Source organism: Myxocyprinus asiaticus, unplaced genomic scaffold (genome assembly GCF_019703515.2).
Source record: "Myxocyprinus asiaticus isolate MX2 ecotype Aquarium Trade unplaced genomic scaffold, UBuf_Myxa_2 HiC_scaffold_53, whole genome shotgun sequence".
In the NCBI taxonomy this organism is placed as follows: domain Eukaryota; kingdom Metazoa; phylum Chordata; class Actinopteri; order Cypriniformes; family Catostomidae; genus Myxocyprinus; species Myxocyprinus asiaticus.
In genome coordinates, this window is record NW_026249803.1 from 65,024 (window position 1) to 91,812 (window position 26,789).

The 26,789-nt window shown below is 39.7% G+C and overlaps 1 protein-coding gene across 1 annotated transcript; it reads right to left on the reverse strand.

Annotated features, from left to right (window-relative positions):
* Nucleotides 1-15,552: 15,552 nt before the first annotated feature.
* On the reverse strand, nt 15,553-25,832 carry LOC127439461 (alpha-2-macroglobulin-like protein 1). Its single transcript, XM_051695671.1, has 34 exons — nt 25,753-25,832; nt 24,422-24,602; nt 24,169-24,325; nt 24,011-24,063; nt 23,868-23,888; nt 23,599-23,764; nt 23,434-23,518; nt 23,244-23,358; nt 22,280-22,400; nt 22,061-22,170; nt 21,817-21,987; nt 21,500-21,733; nt 21,204-21,416; nt 20,942-21,091; nt 20,483-20,662; nt 20,302-20,365; nt 19,374-19,509; nt 19,057-19,282; nt 18,848-18,971; nt 18,652-18,773; nt 18,523-18,574; nt 18,321-18,404; nt 18,050-18,226; nt 17,848-17,923; nt 17,621-17,777; nt 17,469-17,543; nt 17,227-17,389; nt 16,958-17,151; nt 16,646-16,855; nt 16,445-16,557; nt 16,028-16,122; nt 15,862-15,932; nt 15,686-15,791; nt 15,553-15,593 (listed from the first exon to the last, which is right to left on the reverse strand). Exons 1-34 carry the CDS (start codon nt 25,830-25,832, stop codon nt 15,553-15,555), a joined length of 4,323 nt encoding a protein of 1,440 aa, XP_051551631.1.
* Between the last annotated feature and the right edge of the window lie 957 nt (nt 25,833-26,789).

Genomic DNA, 26,789 nt, shown 5'->3' on the forward strand with positions numbered 1-26,789 from the left:
TTCTCCAAAGCTGTGATATCAGTAGTTCTCCAGGGTAGGGTTGCACCAGCTGTGCGTAAGGTCTCATGTAAGTTGGGACGTAAAGTTCACACTAAGGGCTTAGTAACAACTAGTTAGTTTGTAACTTAGTCAGTGCTTAATTTGGCTGCACCACCTGTTCTTAAGGCAAGACTTAACTAGTAGGTCATAAGCTCTCCGTAAAGTAATGCGTGGTCACATAATATGACGTTTACCTGTATTTATCCAATAAGCAGCCTTAAAATTTGTACACAGAAGTGTTAAAAATCCATGAACTTCAATTTGATCTTGTTACGGTTGATGTTCAAACCTTGTTTGTTAACGTAACTGTCAGCTGTGATAAATTAAATCCCCATTAAAATACCATACGTAATGAAAGTAGATTGAATAAATAGCATATCTGCTCTGTGTAAATAACAATATATAGGAACTGTATCTAAAATGAATGAGGGGTGATAAATAAATACTACTACAACAGGCTGGAAAAATAAACATTTATTCATTTTAATATCTTATATATTTCGTATATGTTGACACTTGACACCCGTTAGATCGGTTTCATGCTGAAGAGCTGTTTAAAAGTATGTTTTTTTCTCTCTCTCTCATAAATGTAAACGAGTGTAAATGCCAACACCATTATATATGTTGAAAGGATTGATGCCTGTCAGCCAAAACATGAGCTCATTGATGTCATTAAATGAGTCTGCTTTTTTATTCCATCCGTTACTCCTGGTCGGGGTCTTCAGTAAATATAAACTTCCTACCTAAGTTTAATGGTGCAACGCTCAAATATTTAGTAGTGCGTAAATTGTGACTTAATGCCCATTTACGCCACAACTAGGCTAAGTTTTAACTTACTGTTAAAAACTTGCTTGTGTAACCGGTCCCTGAACTCTACCAATCAGAACAAAGACACAAAACATCACCTCTCTCGACATGTTCACTGTTCGGAACCTCAGAAATCAGAATACTGCTTAACCAAAATTATGTAGCCGTAACATTTACGGCAAAATATGTCAACCAGCATTCATTCACTTCAAAATGCCCATAACTGGTTAGATATTTCTTAACTCTTTGGAGGTAGAGTGGTGGTGGTGTAGTGGGCTAAAGCACTTAACAGAAGGTTGCTGGTTCAATCCCCACAGCCACTGCCATTGTGTCCTAGAGCAAGGCACTTAACTCCAGGTTGCTCCAGGTGTATTGTCCCTGTAATAAGTACACTGTAAGTCGCTTTGGATAAAAGCGTCTGCCAAATGCATAAATGTAAATATTGGCTGAGAAAATTACTTCAGTTCTCCAAATATTTTTGATTCATCAAGCTTCTTGATCAAATCTGTAACATCTGACAGGTGGTCCACCGTCAACCTCGTAACAAATACATGATGAATATAATAACCACTTGCAAGCAGAAGTACACAGAGAGTAAAATGGGTAGAAAAAGAATAATTGTATTTTAAAAAGAGCTATTTCTCTCAAAACAAACATACTGACCTTGTCAAAAGCATGACTATTTCATTTTATATGCATAAAACACACTGTAATCACTTCATATGGTTACATATTTTATATTGACTAACAATCATTACTTTCTGCATTAATTTGATTAGTATATTTTTCCCTTATTACAGTCGTTGGTTACACAACATCCCTGTAAGATGGAGAAATGTGTGCGCTGTTTGATCTTCAACACACCCATCTCTCCAGTGTTACTACACACATACATTCATTTCATCTCATTTCTAGCACTAATTAATGCACATATATTATCTGCATCTTTCAGGCACCAGGTAGTGCCAGACTCTGCTCTAATTAAAACATTTGATCATCCTTTTAGTATCGACACACACATCTCTGCAATTCTTCTCAATTAACTAGAGAAGTTAAGTTGTATTTTTCCATTGATTTGCACTTTGATGATTAAACTGAGCAAATGATAATTAAATCAATAAATGAATGATTAAATATCTAACATACTGAATAACATTCATAATGCAGTTATTCATTGTACACTGATTACACATTGTCATTTTTAGATCATTGCATATTGCATACATATTAATTCAATTTTCAAAAATTAATTAACTGAATGATTAAATGAAACTCTTCCATATATTCCCCCTTTGGGACTTCTACAAAGTCCCACTAACTTAGCCTATTTCAAGAGTGCTACTTCACAATCCAGTCCCTTCACTTTCTATTGACCAATTATAGGTTACGCATCTCTCTTATCAATGACCAGATCATGGAACAGCACTCCTGTGGAGCATCTGGACCAAACGTCTCACCCAACGCTTAACAAGAGAGGAGTAAAAGATCCTGTCTCCCTCAACCCTACACTCAAGAGAGAGAATATTGTGTTATAAGCATGAGCATGTAAATGGTTCAACACTTGCCCGTGGTTTCATGTTATGTAGAATATAACAGAAAACACCATTCAAAATCATAACATTTTGATTAGAGTAGCATAACAGTACATTGGATATAACAGCATAAAGATCAAAATCAGTAAATATATCAAAGTTGTCAAAAATAGTAGAAGTAACCCAACACTAAAAAGTTCTTCTCTTGCAAAGATCCCGTTGACAAAAGATCTTCGACCCAGTTACTATGCATAACGTAGAGGGCAACCACTGGTGAGAGGATAGACTAGCACTTACATCCCAGGGCATGGCTCATCATTCATCTCCTCATATATATCTTCATTGGAGGAATCAGTTTCCTCCCAATTGTCTTTCTGTCCATCCAGGATAGTTGTCATTGTATTGCATTGGACCATTCACATTGATCAATGTCATCTGCTTCGCTGCTGCTCGGATCAAGAATGATTTGATCAATGGTAACACACAAAAGAATATAATTCCTCCCACAAGGATTGTTGTTCCAATCATTATGCTAATTTTAGCCAACCATGCACCCCATTTTCCTAATGATAAGTCGAACCAATCCCAAATTTTCACATCTCTTTTTCTTCTTGATTTATTTCTCCCTCATCATTATACAGACTAATGACTCTTTTAGATCTAGATAATTTGTCAACTTTTTTCAACTGTTTGGTTTGTGTTACTTTGAGATCATTCTTGAAACCATTCCAGGTCTGCGAAGTTGATTGTTGGGAATTCTGGTTCTTCTCATGGTTCTTGGGGTTGGTGTGGCTTGGACCTTCGGTGTCTGTTGCAGCATGTATGTTGTCCGCAGTATCAGGCACATTATCACACTCATCTTCCATCTCCTGATGGTCTGTCAGTCTACTTCCCTCTCCACGTGTAGTTTCTTCTTGGCCTTCTTCACCTTGTATATTTCTTTCAGCATCATGTGACCCTTCTCCTGGTGTTTCTGGATCTTCAGTATCGCTTCCTTCAGATTCCTCTTCAGGCCATTCTCTCACTCTGGGTACCCTGGTGCAATGATGCAGATGGTACCATGTGATGCTACCTTCCACTTGGACTGCTGTTGGTGTTGCTCTCTCGACTTTAAAGGGTCCCTCTCTCCTGGACTTTCTGCTGAATACTCTCAGATACAACTGACCACCTGGAACAGTTGAACAGGGTACTTCTGCTTCACTAGGCTCCTTCCTTTTTTCATGCAGATAGATAGCGTTGTGTATTGCAGTTAGTTGTTGCATATCCGCTTTCAGTTCCATTTGCAATTGCTCAAGCGTGGGTCCTTTATAAGGACCTCTCCAGTTTGGCACAGGCATGGGTCAACCTGTAAGCATTTCATGCGTGGTTAGATGCATATTTTGCATATGATAGCTCATTAAAGCAAGAGGCAAAGCACCAATCCAACTGAGCATAGTGCTCTCACATATTTTGTTAAGTTTTGCCTTGAGGGTACCATTTACCCTTTCTACCATTCCCTGTGATTGTGAATGATAAACACATCCTAGTCTCTGTTTTGTTCTTAGTTGTTGTCAAACTTGTAACTTCTTTACAGTTTGTTGTATAAACACTGATCCATTGTCTGAACTAATTTCTGACAGTATTCTGAATGTAGGTATTACTTCTCTTGTTAGAAATTTGATTACTGTTCCTGATCCCTGATCTGCTGATGGTACTACTTCCAGCCATCTGCTGAATCTGCATACTACCACAAGCATATAGCGCTTTCCTTGCACTCTCTTTATCATGTCCACATAATCAATAACCAAATGTTTGAATGGGCCTTCTGGTACTGGTATGTGACCTATGGGTGTTGTTATTTCTTTTCTGACATTGTTTTGAGCATAGACTTCACATGTGGACAGAAACTCATTAATCTTCGCTTCCAAAAATGGAGACCAATATCTCTGTTATTTAATTTTCCTTATCACTTCCCCCCTTGCGCAATGGTCAAAACCATGTGCATCTGAAATAAGAACATTGAGAAGCAAAGTTGATGCAACAATCTGTCATTCATTTGAAGGCCATATGCCTTGTGAATCTTTCTTGGCACCCCTATGTTCCCACGTAGTGTGCTTGTATGGGCCTGCTTCCTGTTGAATTTTAATTATATCATCCAATTGTGGTTATGGTTCAATAAGAACCATTGGTGCTAATACTGCTACTTGACAGCCAGAAGCCTTTTTGGCTTCTAAATCTGCTGCATTATTTCCCTTGGTGACAAAATAATTGCCCTTTTTGTGGGCTTGACATTTAATGATAGCCAATCTTTTAGGTAACATCATTGCAGAAATCAACTGTTTTGGGCTTTCAGCTGTTCAGAGCCGATCGCATCGCGGAGTTAACGGGGAAAATAAGAGGTGGTGGAACATGCTTTTACATCAATGAAAGTTGGTGTACAGATGTAACAATGTTAAAGAGGATGTGCTGTCCTAATTTGGAAGTGTTCTTTATTAACTGTAAGCCTCTCTACTCACCGCGGGAGTTTTCCTCGTTTTTTCTGGTGAGTGTGTATATCGCGCCAAACGCGTGTTTGAATGTGGCACTGCAACAGCTGGCTGATCAAATCACAGACATGGAACAACAATACCCAGACTCAGTTATTATTATTCTTGGGGATTTTAACAAAGCAAATCTCACATGTGAACTGCCCAAATACAAACAGCATATTACGTGCCCCACCAGAGACAAGAACATACTGGATCATTGCTACACAACAATTAAGGATGCATATCGCTCTGTCCCTAGAGCAGCTTTGGGACTCTCTGATCACTGTCTGGTTCATCTTCTTTCAACCTACAGGCAGAAATTAAAATCAACCAAGCCAGTAGTAAGGACTGTAAAGAGATGGACCGATGAAGCAGAGCGGGAACTACAAGCCTGCTTCAATTGCACAGATTGGAGTGTTTTTGAGGCTGCAGCCACAGACCTGGACGAGCTCACAGATACTGTTACATCATATATCAGTTTCTGTGAGGATATGTGCATTCCTACTAGGACTTATTTAAAGTTCAAAAACGACAAACCGTGGTTTACAGCAGAACTCAGGCAGCTTCGTCAGACCAAAGAGGATGCTTACAGGGGTGGGGATAAAGTCTTGTACAATCAGGCCAGGAACACAATGAACAAGGAAATCAGAGTGGCTAAAAGAAGATACTCTGAGAAGCTGAAAAATAAGTTTTCAGCTAACGACCCTGCATCAGTGTGGAGTGGCATGAAACAACTCACAAATTACAGGACTCCTACCCCCAACCCTGTGGTGGACCAACAACTGGCTGATGACCTGAATGTGTTCTACTGCAAATTTTAAAGGCCCAATCTCACACCCCACACCCACTCTGACCTTCACTTCACACAAACACCAACACCTCCTGCAACCCCCTTCCTCCCCCTCCTGCTACTCAACCTGCACTTAAGATCTGTGAAGATGATGTGAGCCGCGACTTTCGGAAACAAAAGACGAGGAAAGCTTCAGGCCCAGATGGCATCTCACCAGCGTGTCTTCAATTCTGTGCTAACCAGCTGGCCCCCATCTTCACACAGATCTTCAATAGATCACTGGAGCAGTGTGAAGTCCCATGCTGCTTCAAACACTCAATCATTATTCCTGTCCCAAAGAAACCAAAAACCACAGGACTTAATGACTACAGACCTGTCGCCCTGACGTCTGTGGTCATGAAATCATTTGAGAGACTGGTGTTAGCCCACCTGAAGAACATCACTGGACCCTTTCTAGATCCCCTTCAATTTGCTTATCAAGCAAACAGGTCTGTGGATGAAGTCAACATCGGATTGCATCATATCCTGCAACATCTGGACAGACCAGGGACATATGCAAGGATCCTTTTTGTGGACTTCAGTTCAGCTTTCAACACCATCATCCCAGCTATTCTCCGGACTAAACTACACCAACTCTCCCATTTCTATCTGTCAGTGGATTACCAGCTTTCTGATGGACAGGCAGCAGCTTGTGAGACAGGGGAAACTCACTTCCAGCACCTGTACAATCAGCACTGGTGCCCCTCAGGGACGTGTGCTCTCCCCACTACTCTTCTCCCTCTACACCAATGACTGCATCGCCAAGGACCCCTCTGTCAAGCTCCTGAAGTTTGCAGACGACACCACTGTCATCGGCCTCATCCGAGATGACCATGAGTCTGCATACAGAAGGGAGGTTGAACAGCTGGCTCTCTGGTGCAGTCAAAACAACTTTGAGCTGAACACGCTCAAAACGGAGGAGATGATTGTGGAATTTAGGAGGAACACCCCAACACTGACCCCCCTCACCATTCTAAACAGCACTGTGGCAGCAGTGGAGTCATTCAGGTTCTTGGGCACTACCATCTCACAGGACCTGAAGTGGGAGACTCCATTGTGAAAAAGGCCCAGCAGAGGTTGTACTTCCTTCGCCAGCTGAGGAAGTTCAACCTGCCACAGGTGCTGCTGATACAGTTCTACTCAGCAGTCATTGAGTCTGTCCTCTGCACTTCAATAATGTCTGGTTTGGTTCAGCTATGAAATCAGACATCAGAAAAATATAAAGGACAATTCGAACTGCTGAGAGGATTATTGGTTGCCCCCTGCCCCCTCTTCAAAAACGATACACTTCCAGAGTGAGGAAAAAGGCTGGAAAAATCACTCTGGACACCACTCACCCTGCCCACTACCTTTTTGAGCTGTTGCCTTCTGGCCGACGCTTAAGAGCTATGAGCACTAGAACTGTCAGGCACAGGAACAGTTTTTTCCCTCAGGCTAACCATCTCATTAACAGTTAAATTGACCCATTGAGCAATAACTATGTGCAATACACAGTTTAGTCTTTATTATATTTATCCAACACATCCAACCTCTTCTGCCATTTCATTTCTCTGAAAAAAAAAACAAAAAAAAAACATTTGCACTGTACATAACAGATTTGTATTTGCACTGTACATAATAGATAACAGATTTGTATTATATTGCACTACATATGTGTATGTGTGTGTCTGTGTGTGTATGTACGTATGTGTATAAATTGTTTTTATTTTTTATTATTATCTATGTCTTGCTGCTGTTTTTGTATTGTATTTTGTATTGTTTTACACTGGAAGCTCCTGACACTAAGACAAATTCCTTGTATGTGTAAGCATACTTGGCAATAAAGCTGATTCTGATTCTGATTCTGATGATTATACCTTATCGTAATGTAACAACACTTATCTTCAATACAACCTGTTTAAAATCCAATTACTTAGTTGACTTTAGTTTAAAGTGACACACTGGACTCAAAGCTTTATTGTTTGTCCAGATAATGTGATTTCCCAAATGAAATTCAATCACTTTAAAGTTCTTTATAATTTCAATATTCTTACTTCTCACGGTGATATGAACTTTAACTCTAAGCACAGTTATACCACTTGAATGTATAAATTCCCTGTATGAAGTCAAATAAACTTCTATGCTACAGTCTGGTTTGGGAGTTTTGATCTGCCACACGTCCAACAATAACAACAGCTGCTCTTTCTCAGTTTGGTTAATCCTGTTCTTCTTATCACGCTTCCTTCATGGCATGAAAAGAGCAGCCCAAGGCTAAATTTTGTCCAGCCAGCTAAGAGTTAACTTTTTGCTTTCATGCACATTTAGTTTTATGGGATACAGCTGTGTTGTCTCAACGTTTTTATTCTTTTTCCTATTGTCAATTTATACTGTATTACATTTACCCATCCATATTCTTTATCATTGGTACTAACTCCACTATCATACAACCAGGATATCTTTTAAGTGCCCTCTCTGCCTCTAATGGTCGGATTTCTTCTACCTCATATATTGATGGAAAGTCGATAATAGGCCTAAATAGATTTCTTTCCTGTAAATTACATATATACTTCTCATTAGTAAACCTGCAAAGCCAATATCTCGGAACATTTTTAGTTTTCTCTGTGTTTACGAAGAAAATACCTTTCTAAATTTTCACAAGAGACAGGCTTTCATTCCTAACATTCATTCAACATATAAAAGACAACATTTTATCCTTTAAAATGTATATGTCTACAGACCTATAAAGAGCATTTAGTAGAGGTTTTAAGCATTATAAGAACAAAGAAAATCTATCGTTTCCCTACAGTTTGTGAGCTGCTGAGCATGACTTTTTTCAAAAGACAACAAAAATGATCTTATAATAATTATGAGTCTGTATATTTTAATGTATAAAAAGCGTGTCTACATATCTATTGACTTCAGTAAAATGTGTTAAAGAAATGTGTCTAAGAACACAGCAGATCTATCTTATTTCCTACAGTCTGACGACTGCACACCAACATAAAATACATGTGCAATACACAGATCTAGTAATCTGCTTAAATTGGCAAAAACAACCGATCATACTATTACCTCGCAAAGATAATGTGAAAAGCATAACTTAATGAAGACTCAGGCACTGATATAAACTCCACTAACAATGTGTGCTTAAAAGAAGGATTGTCCTTTGTTTTTTGTTTTTCTTCTGCAGTGCATTCTGAACGATATGCCGATAAATAACTCTCATTTGTACGTTCCTCATCTCTAGATTATTAATTTAGATCAACATCAGTGTCGATAAAAAACATGGATAAATGAGCATTGTTGAAAGCAACTTTGTAGAAATGAACTGAGCCGCGTTGATTAGACTGTCTGACTGATGGCCTATTAATTAAGCATTGTTTTGACTCATGAAACTCAACTGTGATTGTCGTTCAATCAGCCCAAACAACAAAAGCAAAGAATCCTGTATACAAATCCACCATTTGGACTTGGTATGGGATTAGTTTGGAAAAGTGCGGGGGACAAAAATCACCTTTTTAAAGAATTATTTTTTTAAAGAGTGATACGCCCTTGGGTACAACGCATGGTGAAGGTGTTGTATCGAATTGTGATTCCCGTCGGAATCAGTTTCCCCCTAGCCCCGATAGGGTACGGGGTTATAGTTAGGGTAGGTAGGGTATGGTAGGGTAGGATTGGGCTTAGGTTTGTGCATGGGGGAACGCATTCTGACAGCGGAGAATAACTATTGAACGCATCAACATTTTTTTCAGTAAATATATTTTTAATGAGGCTATTCACATGCAATTTTCACCAGACTTTGGTATTAACTCAAGAAATCCACACATATAAAGAAATCCAAACATTAAAGTCCATAAATGAAGTTATGTGTAATAAAGAGGAACGACACAGGAAAAAAGTATTGAACACGCTAACTGAAATGTATTTAATACTCAGTGGAGAAGCCCTTGTTTGTAATGACAGCTTCAAGATGCTTCCTATATGAAGAAATTAATCGGCCGCAGTATTCAGGTGTGATTTTGGCCCATTCTTCTAAACATATTGTCTTTAAATCTTGAAGATTCCGGGGGCCCTTTTGTGAACCTTGATCTTTAGCTCTTTCCACAAATGTTCAATTGGATTCAAATCAGGTGATTGACTGGGCCATTTTAACACCTTGATTTTTTTCTCTGAAACCAATTGAGAGTTTCCTTTGCTGTATGCTTTGGATCGTTGTCCTGCTGGAAGGTCCACCAGCATCTCATCTTCATCATCCTGGTGGATGGCAGCAGATTCTTCTCAAGAATCTCCCGGTAGAGGGCTCCATTCGTCGTTCCTTCAATTATATGAAGTCTGCCAGTAAAGTACCATGCGGTGAAAAACAGCCCCACACCATGATGCTTCCACCTCCAAACTTCACTGTTGGTATAGTGTTTTTAGGGTGATGTGCAGTGCCATTTCTTCTCCAAACACAGTGTGTAATATGACAGCCAAAAAGTTCAATTTTGCTCTCATCTCACCAGACTACACTCTCCCAGTATTTCATAGGCTTGTCCAAATGAGTTGTAGCAAACTTTAAATGAGCTTTGACATGCCTTTTCTTTAGTAACGGAGTCTTGCAGGGTGAGCGTGCATAGAGGCCATGGCGGTGGAGTGCATTGCCTATTGTTTTCTCTGTGACGATGGTACCTGCTGCCTCCAAGTGTTTCTGGAGCTCTTTCCACTTGGTGCTTGGCTCTTGGGCTACTCTTCTAACTATTCTTCTGACTCCCTGGTCATAAATCTTGCGAGGAACTCCTGTGCGTGGCCGGTTGACGACGGAGTGATGTTGCTTCCACTTGCGGATAATGGCCCCAATGGTGCTTACTGGAAGATTCAGAAGTTTTGAAATACGTCTGTATCTGATTCTATCTATATGTTTCGCAACAATAAGGTTGCAAAGGTCTTGGGAGAGCTCTTTGCTTTTACCCATCATGAGATGTTTCTTGTGTGACACCTTGGTAACGAAAAGCCTTTTTATAGACCATCAATTTACTAACCCAGCTGATATTAAGTTGCACAGTTAGGCTCTACTTCATGAATGGATGACTTTTCCCTCTCCTTTTCTTAAATTTTTTCTTTTTTTATAAATTGTGACTTTAGAAATGAATTTTTAAATAAATTACTTATCACCAGTTTTTTCTTTTTAAATTTTTGCGACTTGCAAATTGCTGTGGGCTATACCATTATCACGGGGGTGTAGTTTGGAGGAACAGACTTGCATGGACGTTCAGAAGGAAACCTATGGCACGCATTGGGGTATTATTGACAATGGGCAATAGCGAGTGACGGATCACATGATTCCGTCCACCTGTCTCTCCGAAGATTTTTTTCTCTCCAAGTCTATTTAAAAAGCATTCTCACAAAAAACGTGGTAATCTCCTGGATTGCTATGAATTTCCTTTTAAATTGAGGGTTATTGAAAATGTATTATGTATTAAGATCTTTGTAGCTTACTTGCCAATTCATTTCTCCTACTAAGGAGAAGAAAACTGCTTCATGGAGGCTGGACAAGTGAAGAGCTCCGAATTCTGAAAATGAATCTTCTTGTAAAGGTGTTAATATATAAGAATAGATCAATAAGAATAAACGAATGGATTTATTTTGGAATGATAAGCGTGAAATTCGGGACTCTTTAAGGCAATGGCGGCTGGCTGGACTGGCCAAACAGGCTACGAGTGGCAGTTTGGTAATTAATTAATTTAATGTAATGGGAATACATTTGTTAAATTTTATTTTTTATTTTTTAATAATGCACAAGAATAGATCCAATAGAATTGATTAATGCAATTCGTTTCCGAGTCAGAGTAGAAGGAGGAGCGCAAAATTCAGAGCTGTTCAAAGCAATAGCAGCTGGTACTCGGCCAGTTATGAGCCACAGTTTTCTTCCGGTTGGAAATGAATTTCATTCAAGGAGAAATTGACCTCGTAAATTGTGAGCTCCTTATAAATGCCTTAATACATAAGAAAAGATGAGAAATCGAACCCCAATCATCCACTCAACTGCGGGGATCGAACGACGCAAAGCCGTAACTTTTATGCTTGTGTGGCCCACTAAGTGTACAGATGTGCTTGCCACTCTGTGGGTCGTGCGAATGGTTTATCTACTCTAGTGTCTCTCCCTCTTGCCCTTGTTCCAATATAATCACCCCCTCTGCGTGCCAATGGTGGCACGTACGCGTGCAATAGGTTTGGTACAGCCCACAACGCATTTTGCAAGACACACACACACACACACAAAATAGAATATTGGTGATGTAACTTATTTAAAAAATAATTTCCTAATTGGCAATTTAGAAAAAAGTAAAATTGAAGAAAAGGAGAGGAAAAACTAAATTATCCATTCATGAAGTGACCGGAAAATGAATAATGAAAGTTTCAAATCATTTTTCTATTTTTGTGTTTGGATTGTTGTGGTCTGAAAAATGAACTGTAAAGAGTTACACGGACCTAGAACCTTTGAAGACCCTCTTTTGACCAAATCCCGGATTTTTGTTTGTTTTTTTTAAGCAGTACGGGTAAAGTGGGACAGAGGGAAAATGATTCTCTAGAAAATATCTACATCTATTTGGAGTGAATTTGTATATTTTCATATACACTTTCACATCATAACATTAAGTTAACGTTTACCTTTTTATAACCTTAACAAGATTTACCTCAAATTTCTGTCATTTTCTTTACCATTGCTTTTCCTAACTGTGGTCATGAAATGAGCTCTGCCACACATCCTAAATTAAAATCATCAATTTAAAACCTCAAAAAGATAAAGGGATAGTTGACCCTAAAATGAAAATTCTCTCATCATTTAGTCACCCTCATGCCATTCCAGATGTGTATGACTTTCTTTCGTCTGTTGAACACAAATGAAGATTTTTAGAAGAATATTTCAGCTCTGTAAATCCAAAAATCTGATGCTCCAAAAAGCACATCAAGGCAGCATAAAAGTTATCCATATATGGTTTAATCAATGTCTTCTGAAGTGATCTAATCTGTTTTGGGTGAAAACAGACCAAAATATTGCTCCTTTTTCATTGCACACCTTGCAATTGCAGTCTACAGGTCTGATCATTATTTCAAGTTCGATTACACTTACTATTACAGCTGATGTCAAGATTTACAGTAAAACAGGACTTAAATATTGAACTGTTTCTCACCCATAACTATTATATCACAACTGAAGACATGGATTAAACCACTGGAGTCTTATGGATTACTTTTATGCTGCCTTTATGTGCTTTTTGGAGCTTTAAAGTTTTGGCCCCATTGACTTGCATTGTCTGGACCTACAGAGCTGAAATATTCTTCTAAAAATCTTCGTGTTCAGCAGAAGAAAGTCATACACATCTGGGATGGCATGAGAGTGAGTAAATGATGAGAGAATTTTCATTTTTGGGTGAACTATACCTTTGATTATTTACTCCCCAAAGATTAGTTTAGTAATGATTTATAATGATTTGAGGAAATTCATATGGATACAATGTGGATCAAGCTTAAATGTCTGTTGTCACTTTAACCATATTCACCCTATATTATACAATTTGCAACATTTACAATTCACATTAAACACGAAAATACCACAAGATAGAGGTAGCAAAAAACTGCCCTGAGAATTGAAATATTAGACTTTTTACATTATACCAGTAAAAGCTCAGCTTTACTAACTAAACTGAAACTACAAAACACTGAGAAAACTAAAACTAACAGAGAAAAATAAATGAAACTTAATTATGGCAATTTGAATATAAAATAGAAATAAAAAAATAACAAAATCCATAACTATTACACTGATTTTGAAGAGGGTGCTGTTCCTTTGGCTGTCCTGAAGGCCAGACTCAAAGTCTTGAATTTGATGCAGTCAGCCAGGGGAGAGAAATCGGTGGTGTGACGTGAGCCGCCTTTGGCTGATGGAAGACCAGGCGCACTGCTGCAATGGTTTACTATTGCGGTGTATCATATTGAGACAGGAAAGGTTTCATTTTCCTGATTTTGTAAAGGCAAAAGTCAGATTGTTTGATATGTGGGCATTTGAAGTTGGTCATCGGCCACCACTTCCGGGCTGTCCTGGATGGCGTAATTGTTAAACAAGTGTTAAAATCTAAAACTGTATGCTTTGGTTCTCCGTTGTCATCGGCAACCACTTCCGGGCTGTCCTGGATGGCGTAATTGTTAAACAAGTGTTAAAATCTAAAACTGTATGCTTTGGTTCTCCGTTGTCACACTATGTTCAGTCATTTGCTAACAAGAATCAACACATATAGCCACTGTGTATTGTAAAGGGTAAATACATTCAAGCAACACAAGACAGAGCACAATTCAGTGTAATGTACAAATTGAAGACCAATTCAGTATTCAAGTATTGCAATGACTTGTTAATTTTGAATGCTGAACATCCTAAAAATGCCAGGAGATTTCTCAGATCTTGAATATCTTGGTCATTTTAGGTTTTTACAAAGGGCTGAAATTTGCCTTACATTTTATTGGCTTTTACTTCGTTATGCCTGTTGTCTTCCCGGTCAAAAATGACCAGCCAATGGAAAAGAATGGATTCATTAGACTACAAAACACATGACTATTAACTGTTCAGGACCACCCTAATCCTTTAGATGAGCACAGATTTGGATGTTTGCAAGTTCCTCAGACAAAGGATTCCTTACTAGCACACATCGTGCATTAAGTGCCCTTTTGTGCAGTGTCTTTCCATGTAGCCTACACTCTTCCATGTACAATTTGGAAATGGAGAATGAAACAGTTCTGTCAAATTAAAAAGCATTATTTAATAATTGGTACGATCAGCTATATGCATTGTAAAGTCCAGATTCTAGGCTTTAAAACTCCCATTTAGTGGTTGTTATTTTACTTTATTTCTGCAGGGAGTACCCACCTACTGGCCCAGTTTAAGCTCTGTTCAATTAATCCCATCAATGAAATTACATTTTTAAAAATGTAAAGTTATTTGGCTACTAAAATTGATAAGTTCTAATGCAACATCTTGAACATATGCAGTATGAGAGTGGGCTGGTCATTTTTGACTGGGAACCAAAAAGGAGTTGGCACAAAACAATTTTTAGTCCTTTGTTTTCAGGTGGCTTGCATCTGGTCTTTCCTTGATGCAAGACTTTGAGAACGGTTACTTGGTTTCACAAGTCATCTTCAGTTTCTTGTGTGAAAGTTTAAAGGACAGAATAATTTTAATGTATATGCAGTAAATACATAAAGACTTGGGATCTTATTAAACTTAAATGCACATGAAGGAGAAACTATTGTTTAATGTATAGATTAATATTTTTACCATTTGGTTTACACAATTCAATGAGGGAATTGTAGCAGTAGCTGAGGCGCAAATTATTGGGGAGAACAAATTCTGCAGTAGAAATCAATGGTTTGACAGGAAAGGGAGGCTTAGTTCAATGCAGATAAGTAACAAAATTAAGATAATGACGTGGTCTACATACACTCAGATGTTCAATCTTTTGTGTGGGTTTGTCAGGTGACACCCACACGCCAAACAAGATTAAAATCTACCCAAGTAGATTTTCTTTGGCCTTAATTCTTGCACTGCTTTATCAAACAGACATCTTAATTCCTTCAAGTACAGAAATGGAAGTGCATTGGAGCATTAATAGATTGCTTGCACGGATTAAGCAAATGGTCTTAAACCATTACATAAAATGCAATATGCCGGATGTCAACTCCGAATTGTGCCCCCGCCCCCCACCCAATTAAAAGCTCCAAGTACAACATATGACAGCTTGAGAATGCTTGTTGGCCTTTAAAACAAGAGACATGGTGCTACAACACAAATTCATAAATATTTTATTGAATTCAAAAGCAACTGGAAGTCTCATGCACAGGGGGAGGAGTAAGTAGTCTCAGACTGGTTACCTTAGAGAAAAAGGATTAGACAAGTTTAGTGGTATGCAGTATACAAGGAATCATTGATAGAAATCATGTTCTTTGATCAAGCCATAGCCTACTTGGTTCATAGTAGTCATAGACTTTGATCACAGCTGGCCTGACATTCTTCACTTGGAAAGCTCTTGTTAGTTGTACACTGAAGCTCAGGGGAATATCTTTCGGAACCTGCAAGATATAGACAAACATGAGCACACACCCACATGTATTCACAGCCATTTAAAAGTGCCACTCTTACCGCTCTCAAATACACTAGGACATGATCATCGTCATAATCAACACGCTCCACGATTGGCACAAATGAATTGGGTGGGGTAAACTAAAAGGAGGAAGTCTAAGATTAGTCATTAACAACTTGCTGTAAGTGTTGACTGTGACCGTCTTTGCCTTAAAAAGGTTAAGTCAATTCAAACCAACCGTTGAGGGGTCTGCTGTGAACCCCGATAGGAGTTTAATATCCACCATTACCATGTTGGTACTTGCTCGTGTCCCACTGTATCTGCAAGAAAGAACATTACACTAACATTTGCTATGCTCATGGTGCAGAGCACACACACACACACACGCCGTCTTGGGAACTAGGCAACTACAGCGCATTTAAAACATTCAACCGGAAACTAGTGGGCCGCACCATTTCTAAAAGGAAGTACGTCATGAGGCTCAGTGCAAGTAGTCCACTGCAACCTAAGAGTCCAAGTCTTCCATCCATAATTTAAACTGCAAGTAGCCCAAGTTTGCAATACAGGGAGAAATTTGCCAATTGATAAGACCAAAATCATAATGAGCTGGCATTATAATGCAGGTCTAAAACTGGTTCTTACTTGACAGTGAAGCTCAGCATCAGTTTTGCAAGGCAGTCACCAGTGACCTTAGCTTCAACACTCAATGAGTTGGTGTTCTGAACAGGTGCTGGGATGTTGTAGAACAAGGCGATCTGTATGGGGGTATTCATTAAATGTTAATATATAAATAGTTAGCCACTGAATGAGTAGAAATGACAGAAGCCAACATGCAGTACTGACCTGCACAGACACACAAGCAGAGCCCTTCACGTCAATAGTATATTTGCCTGGAATGTTTTTCAGTGGCTTCTCCTGATACAGTAGCTTGTTAGTCTTATTCACAACAAATTGGTAAGTTTCTGCCACTGACGAGACAGTCACTGTGCTGGAACCACTGGAGTGGAACACTCTGGCGTACACAGACAGAGCCTGAAGGGCCACCACTGTGTCCTAACACCACATTGTGATCATTCGAACGTGTCAATTACATGTAGAAAACACAGGCAACCAACAGTATTAAACAGCATTTTAAAATTAAATAGGTCGAGAAACCTGTGTGGAGGAGAACCCGCCATAGGGATTCTGCTGCTGCACAAGCCAGTGTACAATCTGGTTAGCATAGCCCAGGTCTACTGCAGAGAGTGGATTTACAGTGAGAACAGCTAGCAGCACATACGAGCTGATCTCCACTGCCAAAGAACCAGTCGTTTTGGTGCCAGACACCATCTGAGACCAGTGAAGACCTCCTGCATGACAACACCTTGCTTACAAAAAACATTTGAGGAGCTTATAAAATGGTCAAGATTACAGGTGTTCCTTACCACTTGTAATGGCAACACTGTCCAACTTTGTTAAGAGAGTCTGTCGAGTGTTTGTCTCTCCAGCAAGGCTGAAAGTGTAGGCAAGCAGAGCAGTGGTGTAAGTGTTCATTACATTCCCAATGACCGGCCTCAAGCAGGACAAACCCCTGTCAACTACTGGATCCTGTAACAAAACAATGCATTCGAAAAATGATGTGCAGAGAAGCATGCATTATCAAGTTGATACCTGCAGATGTACTTACAGAGACTGGAGTTTGCAGTTCAAGCAAAGTTATCATAATGTAAGCGGTCATTGTTACATCATCATCTACACCACCCTGTAACGCATTGGGGAAGCAATTTCATTTCCTTGATCACCAGACTTGGATATTCTTGGACAAAAATAAAATCATACCTTCATTTCGTTGTGGTAAAGAAATCCTTCTTCCGCAAAACAACCATCTGGACCTTGTTTACTTACTAACCAGTTTGTTGCATTACGAATGACATCTGGATCAATATATATGTACATCTGTGCTTTGCCAAAACACCTCAGAACAAATGACGTCAACCTGGAAGGGATTTTAAGAAATTAGTTTTCCTAAAATTTACCAGAGGCATCTGCAAAAGGATTCTACATACCATGTATTCCCTAGTCCAGTACCGAATGCACTGTATGAACCATCGGGATGTTTGTAGTTCAGTTCTCTCTGGTATCCTGTTTTGTTTGACAATTAACATGGGGAAATTATATAAACCCCAAAATCGAACAGATGTTCTTACAGGAACCACAATATTCTCAGAATTTGAATTTAAGGTGGTCTTCCAATCACACTCCACTTACCAATCCTTAGGAAGTTAAGGGCCGTCTCTCTGCTGACAGTGGTAAGCTGTTCCATAGACGCCAGGTAGCCAAGAACATAAATAATGGGACAAAATATAGCAGCGTTCTGTTCTCCACAGCCAGATGGCTGCTGTACCAGTCCATCAAGATTCTTTAATGCACGGCCCAATATGTCCCCTACAAGAGAGATGCAAGTCAACCTGAAAGCTCTGCATCCAGTGGAAAGTCCTTTATTCCAACAGTTACACAGCCGCTCTTTGAAAAACTTTACCAACAACTGAAACCGAACATCTGGTGGATCCACTTATTACATTTGCAGGTACAGTCAGAGTCACCTGTTCCAAGACACTGCTTTCTATCAAACACAGAATTAGAGACCCATCTCAGGAGGATCAAGGCAACCTTAAAATCTAAAGTGACAGCAACAGGAAATTGGCAAATCAATTAATGGGGAGGTGGGGGTGCAGACAAACCCTGTGGACACAGCAACCAACTGTAGGTTTTTGTCCTTTCAACACCTTCAGCCTACAAGAAAATACATACATGTAATACAAGTTGATAAATATTGAAGACATTCCAGAAGCTTTACTAAATGTGCCGACCTGTACAAGTAGACTTCGAGTGACTACATCAATGCGTCCTCTCTGTGGCACAGTCACAGGCTCATTGCCACACCGAGCTGGAGACTTCACGGCCTGTGCGCTAATAGTCACATTCAGCACTCCTGCAATAGAATACATTTAAAAGAAATGCCACTTCTCATACACAACACCTCATGCAAGTGGAGTTGAAACAAACCAACAACAAGGGGAACAAGTGTCCATTTAAAGGTCTTCCGCCCATTCGCACAGAGACAGGAGGAATATAGAGGAGAGTTGGCTTGAAGAGTGTAGTTTGAGGAAGCTGCTGGAGTTGCTGTGACCTGTCATGGAAGGAAATGGAGTTTCATATTTGAACAAAAAAAAATTAATAAGTCAAATTATTAGACATTTTCTTGGAGATCTCACCATGATGCACTTGGACAAATAGTTGAAGACAGTGGCCTTCAGCTCAAAGCTCTCACCACGGATGATCGAGTAAGGTAGAGAGAGCTCCAGGAAGAAGGGCTGGAAAACAGTCAGCTGAGCAGGGAGAGCCAGACCCAGACCTTTGGGGGACAGGCAGAAAACCTCCATCACCCAAGTGGTAATGGTGTCAGGAACCTTGACATTAACCAGAGCTGTTCCAGAAGCCCTTTGTAGGGGGAGAAGAGATAAAATGAAGGCACCAAGCCAAACCAATCAACAGCAGACAGATTACTGAAGTTACAGGACACTTCACTAACCCCACATCATTAAGTTGCCATAGCCACGTCTGTGGAAACACTTTCCGTATGGTCACTTTAGGTGAATTAGCTGAGCCTACAGTCCGTCTTGGTGGTTCAGCAGCAGCAATTGCCATGACACCAGGACGAAACGTCACTAAAAGCAAGGAACAAAAAGCCAAGCCATTAAAACCTTCTACATACATTTTTGCAAACCCAAATGCACATTTGATGCCATGCAACAGTGGTTCTCAATCGTGGACCTGGAGTGCCTCTGCACAACATTTTGGGGGTCTCCCATAGAGACTGGCTCTACTTAACAGCTGAAGCAATGCGTTAACGGACATCCAAAAATTGCAGTTCTGGGGGTACCTCAGGACAAGGATTCAGATTCACTGCAATAGACAGTCATGAGTAAACCGCAAAAGACTCCAGGGCCACATCAGATGAGGTTTAGTGTCAAAATAAAAACTTGTGTAGCCTAGCATTTGAGCTGTAAAACCACAAGCGACCTACTGAAAATCTGCCTATACATAATGCTTCCTCTATCCTGGACTATGGTAATAATGCATACTTAAATTAGTCGTAGCTAGGCACGATCAATGGATGCTAACGTGTGTGTGCCACCCCCCCCCCCCAACATTTATACCATGATGAAAAGAATTCACACTGCAACCCCCCAAATGTCAAAGAAATCTACACCCTTGTATGGCAACTACTAAAAGACGTTGACAGTTGCACAACTACAGGCAGTGCAGCCACACCGTTGCCTGTGGTGAGGGGGGCAGTGACAGTCACCCAAAATGGGATTGATTCTTACACATCCCAAAGGCCAATGAAAAGGCCAAAACTTAGACTGCAGCTAAACATCCAGTCTACACTTCAAAAGGCTCAGTGACACTTCAAACTGGCAGTGGCCGATTTAGCTTTATTAGTGCTTAAATCATACCTTCCTCAAGGTTGCACTGTGGTTTTAGAGCAGCCAAATTGGTTACAATCTTCAGCCCCATATTCTGTCAAACAGTAAAAACACAGTACAATTAAAGCACACTAGAAAGTAAAGGTTACTGGCACCAAATGAGTAATGAAAGCTTTCAATATACTATTAAACTGGCCAAGTACTTGGTTACCTTTAAGGTGTAATAAGCCTGGGTATTGCCCTGGGGTCTTGGAATAGGCAAAATGCTCCGGCGTGCAGAAGCAAGAACAGGTATAATAGGCAGCCAGGGTACAATAGGCGGACATTCTGGTTCATCCTCTACGTCAAAAGGGTAACCAGAGAGTGTCTGGACTGGCAGCAAATTGAAGATCTACGATTGGGATACAAAGTGGGCATTCCAGTTGCTGTCAATGTTTTTGGCAGAAGCATCAACTACACAATGGAAGTGTGTAGACCGTTTACAACTGATATGCAAATCAAAAGACCATAAACTCTGTACAACACACTGGATTGGATCACAAATTTAGAGACAAGTCCAGTTAGTTCCCAGAAATGCAAACAAGTCATTTAAAGAGAAGGTGCATTTTACCATGGTGTAGAAAAGGTAGGGGACCACAACAGTAAGTGTAATTGAATATAGAGCACACACCGCTTCAGCAGTCAAACGTCTCCCTGGCTCCAAAATTAATACACTCTGATCCACAGCACTAAGGCAACAAACCGAACCAGGTTCAGCAGAGAGTTTTATGGTGTTCTTCTCTCCTGGAACCGCTTTATCAGGGGAGAACAGCACAGACACCTGCAACAAAACCAGGGTTTAAGTGACAGATCTTGCTGCAAGCTCCATTTTAGAGGATGGCGATATACTGTAAAGGTGCCAAAAGACCCCAAACAAGCTTTACCCACCATACCTGGGTTCTTAAACAGTTTTCGGTGTCAACATGTTTGCCATCAGCAACTACACTTTCACTAGGTAGAACGCAGTATGCCAGAATTTGCACTACTGGAGCGAGATTTGGTCCTACAGAGAGCATGAAAGACACCGTGCCACTCAACACTGCATTAGAAGCAGTCACTTGAATAGTCTCGTATCCATGTTTAACAATCACTCCTTTGGACAAGACCTGTGACAAAGACAACATTGCCAATAACCAAACAGCACAGCCAATAATAGAACTACTCCGAGGACTGTGGTCTTTATACAAACCATGTAGACAATGTCTGTGCTGTAGACACCGTCAAAGGTCTCTCCAACAAAAGAATATTTTAAGGTGACTGGAAATGACACACCACACTTCAATGGTTGCTTCAGCTCCACTATAGTAAGTGTACTCATTGTTGGAGCAGTGGAAGCAGAATTTTGAAAAAGCTGAACAGTTTTCTCTGCTGAAGTGAAGTATGCCTCTTTGTAGCCATTAACATTATCTGGAGTAACGCTAGCCTGAAAGAACAATCAGCACTTATTAAAAAAATAAAAACCACCCCACTTCAAGAATTCAATACACAGACAAACTCAAATTCTACCGTCAGAAAAACATCATTGTTGGGAAAACTGGTAGTACTGATGGAGAAGGATGCCAGTCCATTGCGGTCCGTTTTGAGGCTCTTGAGCTCTATTGGGGGCCAGCTCCAATGTCCCAAGATATATACAGCTTTGCCTGGAATTGGCATCCCACTGAAACTGGTAACTCTGACCTGTGTAGTTGGAATTTAAATATTTAAGAAACTTCCATTCAATACACTGAGCTAGTATGAAATTTGTACTTGCCTTTCCCTCTAGAACTGATCCACGTGTAAAGATATTAGGGATCTCCATAAATATGACCCTTCCAATTTCATACGTTAAGAATATAGTTTCAGATTTTGTCTGGACTATATCTAGAGAGTTGGAACACAATCATGATCTGCTGGTTAACATTAAAAACCATACATGACACTATACAACATACAAGGCAGACTGTACTTTAGAAATTTGTCAAAAGCTTACCCGTTCCTTCTTCAGTTACACTTGCATTTACTAGGAGTGAATCTTGCAGAGAGCTCTCAAATCTGGAGCTCAGGAAGGCAGATGTACTGAAGATAATGGAGGCACAACCGGTCTCATTCATCTAAGAACAGTGGGAAGTCAAAAATATAGCCACCGCAAGTGGCAATCAGGGGCCAAGCACACATGGACCTTGTTCACAGTAGCTTTTCATCTTGTTTTTGACAAAATGAAAACATGGGACAGACTTGGTATATTCAATGGGTTGTGTGTTTTTTTTTGCCTTGATTCCCTCCTCGAGTTGTGAATATTAGATGCGATCTAAAACCTTTATATGGCTTCATACAACGCATGCAGTTGAAGAGACTGCAAGTCTCTCAGCCTTGTTCATTCTCATCAAAAATCTAATATACCACTACTGTGAATAAGGTCTACAGCCAACACAGGCTATTAGGTCATCAGAATGTTGTGCATCCAACTATTGGAATACATCTGGCAAATTGGTCGTTTGTACATTTCTGATTCTCAATGAATGGCTTAGGCTAGATATTATGTGTCAGTGTGCGCATAAATGACGACACTACACACAGCAGAGTAAAGGGAACACTTTGAAGGGTTTAGAGACTAATTTTTGATAACTTTGTCAGGAGGGTCTGTAGATGTAAATTAAAATTGTGGGAACAGGCAAACAGCCTAGGAGGGGTTTGAAAAAGTAGGTTATAGCCCTTACGGTTGTTGCTAATATCTCTGCAATGTAAAAGCCTATAGCGCTAACCAGGCAAGTCAGATGGGAGTGTGCACGCTTAAGTTGGGGGTTTGGATTTGGGACCATCCTGCCAAGTTTGGGGATCTCTACAACGGTCTCTGACGCCAAGACACTTTTAGAAATATGAAGATCAGTACAAACACAATAAGGTTCCAGCACTTTCAGTGCTTGGGCCCCTAAATATCAAGGGTAGGGACTCACCAAACCAGTTTTATCAGAGCACAGAGGAATCATCCCAATTTCTGTTCTGAGCTGAAAAGGATTACGGCACACCTGAACCCATGCTTTACCAGGAACAGGTTGTTCATATGTGTACCTGGGAAATTATACAAGCAACAAATTAAAACAATTAGCCTAGTCATTCCAAATGGGGGGCGGGGGGTCAACTTACCTTCCACAAACCTCAATCTTAAGCTCAACTTCACCAACACTCTGTGTCTGTGGCACTTTCACAGTGATGTCAAACTTGGGTAAAACTGGGTTAGAAAAATCTAAACTCAACTCCTGCTGAAAAACAATCTATAAAAATGTTGCTGTACATCGTACAATGACTTACCATACTTTTTCACCTCAAAAGGCCATTTAAAAATCTGGTCTCCAATAAAAGCCATCAGCGTGTACATGCCTAGTTGAGCTTCTGGGTTTAATTCATGAGAAAGCTGCAATATCCACTTTGAGGAAGAAACATTTGTCCACTGACCAATCCTGTTATTCTTACTGTCCTATTAAAAATCAGAAAAAGCTCAACAAAATGCTTGATAAAAGCACCCAAAATTTTATCAGAAGCACAGTGTTTTGTCCAAACCATGTACAGGTGAACCTTACCTCCACCACAACCATACTGTACTGTAAAGAAGAAGAGTACCACCATTAAACATTTTAGCATCACAATTCAACTCTGTACACATGTGCTCCAGAAGTATTGCATGTGTGGTGTGTTGGTATAAGAGAGAGAAGTAAGAACCAACCATTTGATCAAGAGGCACAAAATTGTCATCCATGGTTACAACTCTGAAGAACACTGCAAAATGAGAACAAAGTTACAAATATGACAGGCTTGACAAGAAATGCAGGCTAAATATTTTCTACACTCCAAATATTGAAGCGTCAATCATTCACAGCTCACCTGTCTGTCCTGGATTATAGATGGGTTTATCCGTTTGGATGAACGTCAAATTGCCGAAACTTTTCAAAAGGACTTTTCTCTCCTCAGCCACGTTAAAAGACCTCCCCTGAATTATGGTCTTTATTTTTTGCACTGATTCTCCCACAACCAGTGGAGCCTTAGAGAAATAAAGGGGTGGGGGGTGTAATTACAACCGTCACAAAGCATAGCTCGAGAGACAAGCAAATATTAGTTGTGGCCATTGATGACGGACCTGGAAGTTAAGGCAGTGATGAAATCCAATCTTAGTTTTAATCTCAAACAGCACCGTATTCAGGTCCTCATTAACCAGATAAATCCTCATTGAAAGGGTCTCATTTGGCTTGTAAAGACTAACACAAAGTTTGGGCTGAGAGCCGGACTCAATCACTACAGGAAACGTTACTATGAAAAATCTGTTGGGAGACAATGAGAGATAAGTTTCAGAAACAATATGAAAACCACACAAGTTGAGGCTGCAGTGCAAAAACTCCACAAGATTGCAAAGTGTGCACAAAGAATTCACTTCCAACATAGGCTAAGAGTTTTAAATCGTTCTTTTGATTCATACAGTATTAAGCACAGTAATATTGCTTAGGTGAACAGAAGCCCATACACACGATATTTCTCAATTTAGCCCCATTTAAGACTTCCACATTTGTAGTGTAGCATTTTTTCATGGCCACCTCATTAAATGTTTTAGAACTTCTCAAGTCAAATCAGAATTTGAAATTGTTCATTCTGTGTGGCTCAGTCTTGATTAGAGCCATTTTGTGCAAATCAGGCAAAGTTTAAATGAGCAGTTGTTAGAGGAAACAAAAACCAATCCAAGATGCAGGCACAAGGTGACGCATTAATACGAGTAGTCCATTTGAATCACTGTAATTAGAAAAAAAAAAAAAAAAAAGAATAGTCTCTTTTGAACCGTTTGGCCTAGAGACAAGTGCATTTGAGCTGGTGGTGCCAAGCCCCAGATTGTCTGGGGGCCATTTAAGCCCACCTCTGTGTGCTAAATGTTATCCATTTTCCAAACAGTTTATTGGGCTGCCATAGACTCCCAGCCAAGAACACAAAGAAAAACGGATACAATAGTGCCCCCTTTTGTTCCCTCAAATTAATTCTGATGGAAATTTGTTATCAAATTGAAATGCAGTAGTCTTACTAGGCCAAAATATTTGCACCATTTGAAGATATTGTATAAAAATTGTAGAACAAAATGTAACGGCACAGGGAGACTTTAGTTATTAGGCTTTTTTTTTTTTAATTGAACAGAAGCTTCAAGTAACGAACTCTCAAGCCCAGTTCTTTCAGAAAGCTTCATTGTGCCATCACGTAGCCAAATGTCTCAATTCAGGCAACAAAACTGGCAAAAAAAAAAAAAATATATACTAGTAAAATACATGTTACCAAAACCATAAATAACAGCGCTTCTATTGCCGTTTAAAACCCCGAGCTCGTCAGTTCAAGTGACTCACTTCATTGTTCATTTACATGGCCGAACGAACCGATTCACTGGAATAAATCCAGACTCTCCAAAAAAACATTTAAACCTTTAAGATGACTTACGGTCCTGCTGTTGCGCCATTTACACAGAAGAAAAGGCCTAAAATGAGCCATTTCCAAACACAAATCTCCTTGACAGCCATGATGAATGTCAATCATCCACAGGAAATTTACCAAACCCGTTCAACGTCACAATGAGATGATGAGAAGGACCTGCAACACCAATTATTCGTCTGCTCAACTAATGCAACTGAATTTGTAATTCGAATAATCACTCGGCTAAATTCACTTACTGTTAAAACACATCAACAACAAACTGCCTTCTCCGAACAAGCGAAACTGCGTCATTTAAAGAAGAGATCTAGCCAGCGACTTAATTAATTTACAATAACAGGTAACAGCTGGGCTCAATGACATCAGAGGTTTGCCCCTTCTGAATCTATAGAACCTATACGAAATGTATTTTTAGTATAGATGTTGTTCCTTTTGCCAACACTGTGTCTGCGGCACTTTCACAGTGATGTGAAACTTGGGTAAAACTGGGTTAGAAAAATCTAAACTCAACTCCTGCTGAAAAACAATCTTTAAAATGTTGCTGTACATCGTACAATGACTTACCATACTTTTTCACCTCAAAAGCCCATTTAAAAATCTGGTCTCCAATAAAAGCCATCAGCGTGTACATGCCTAGTTGAGCTTCTGGGTTTAATTCATGAGAAAGCTGCAATATCCTCTTTGTTGAGGAAACATTTACCACCATTAAACATTTCAGAAACATAAACATTGCCAGTAATCCTACTTTTACCAGTTGTGTTGGTATAAAAGAGATGAAGGAAGAGAGAGTGAAGAGTAGGAACCAACCTTTGATCAAGAGTCACAGAATTGTCATCCATGGTTACAAATCTGAAGACCACTGCAAAACGAGAACAAAGTTACAAATATGACAGGCTTGACAAGAAATGTAGGCTAAATATTTTCTACACTCCAAATATTGTGACAGATTACAACTGTCGCAAAGCATAGAGAGAAAAGCAAATATTAATTGTGGCTGTTCTGATGATGGACCTGGAAGTTAAAGCAGCGATGAAATCCCGTCCTAG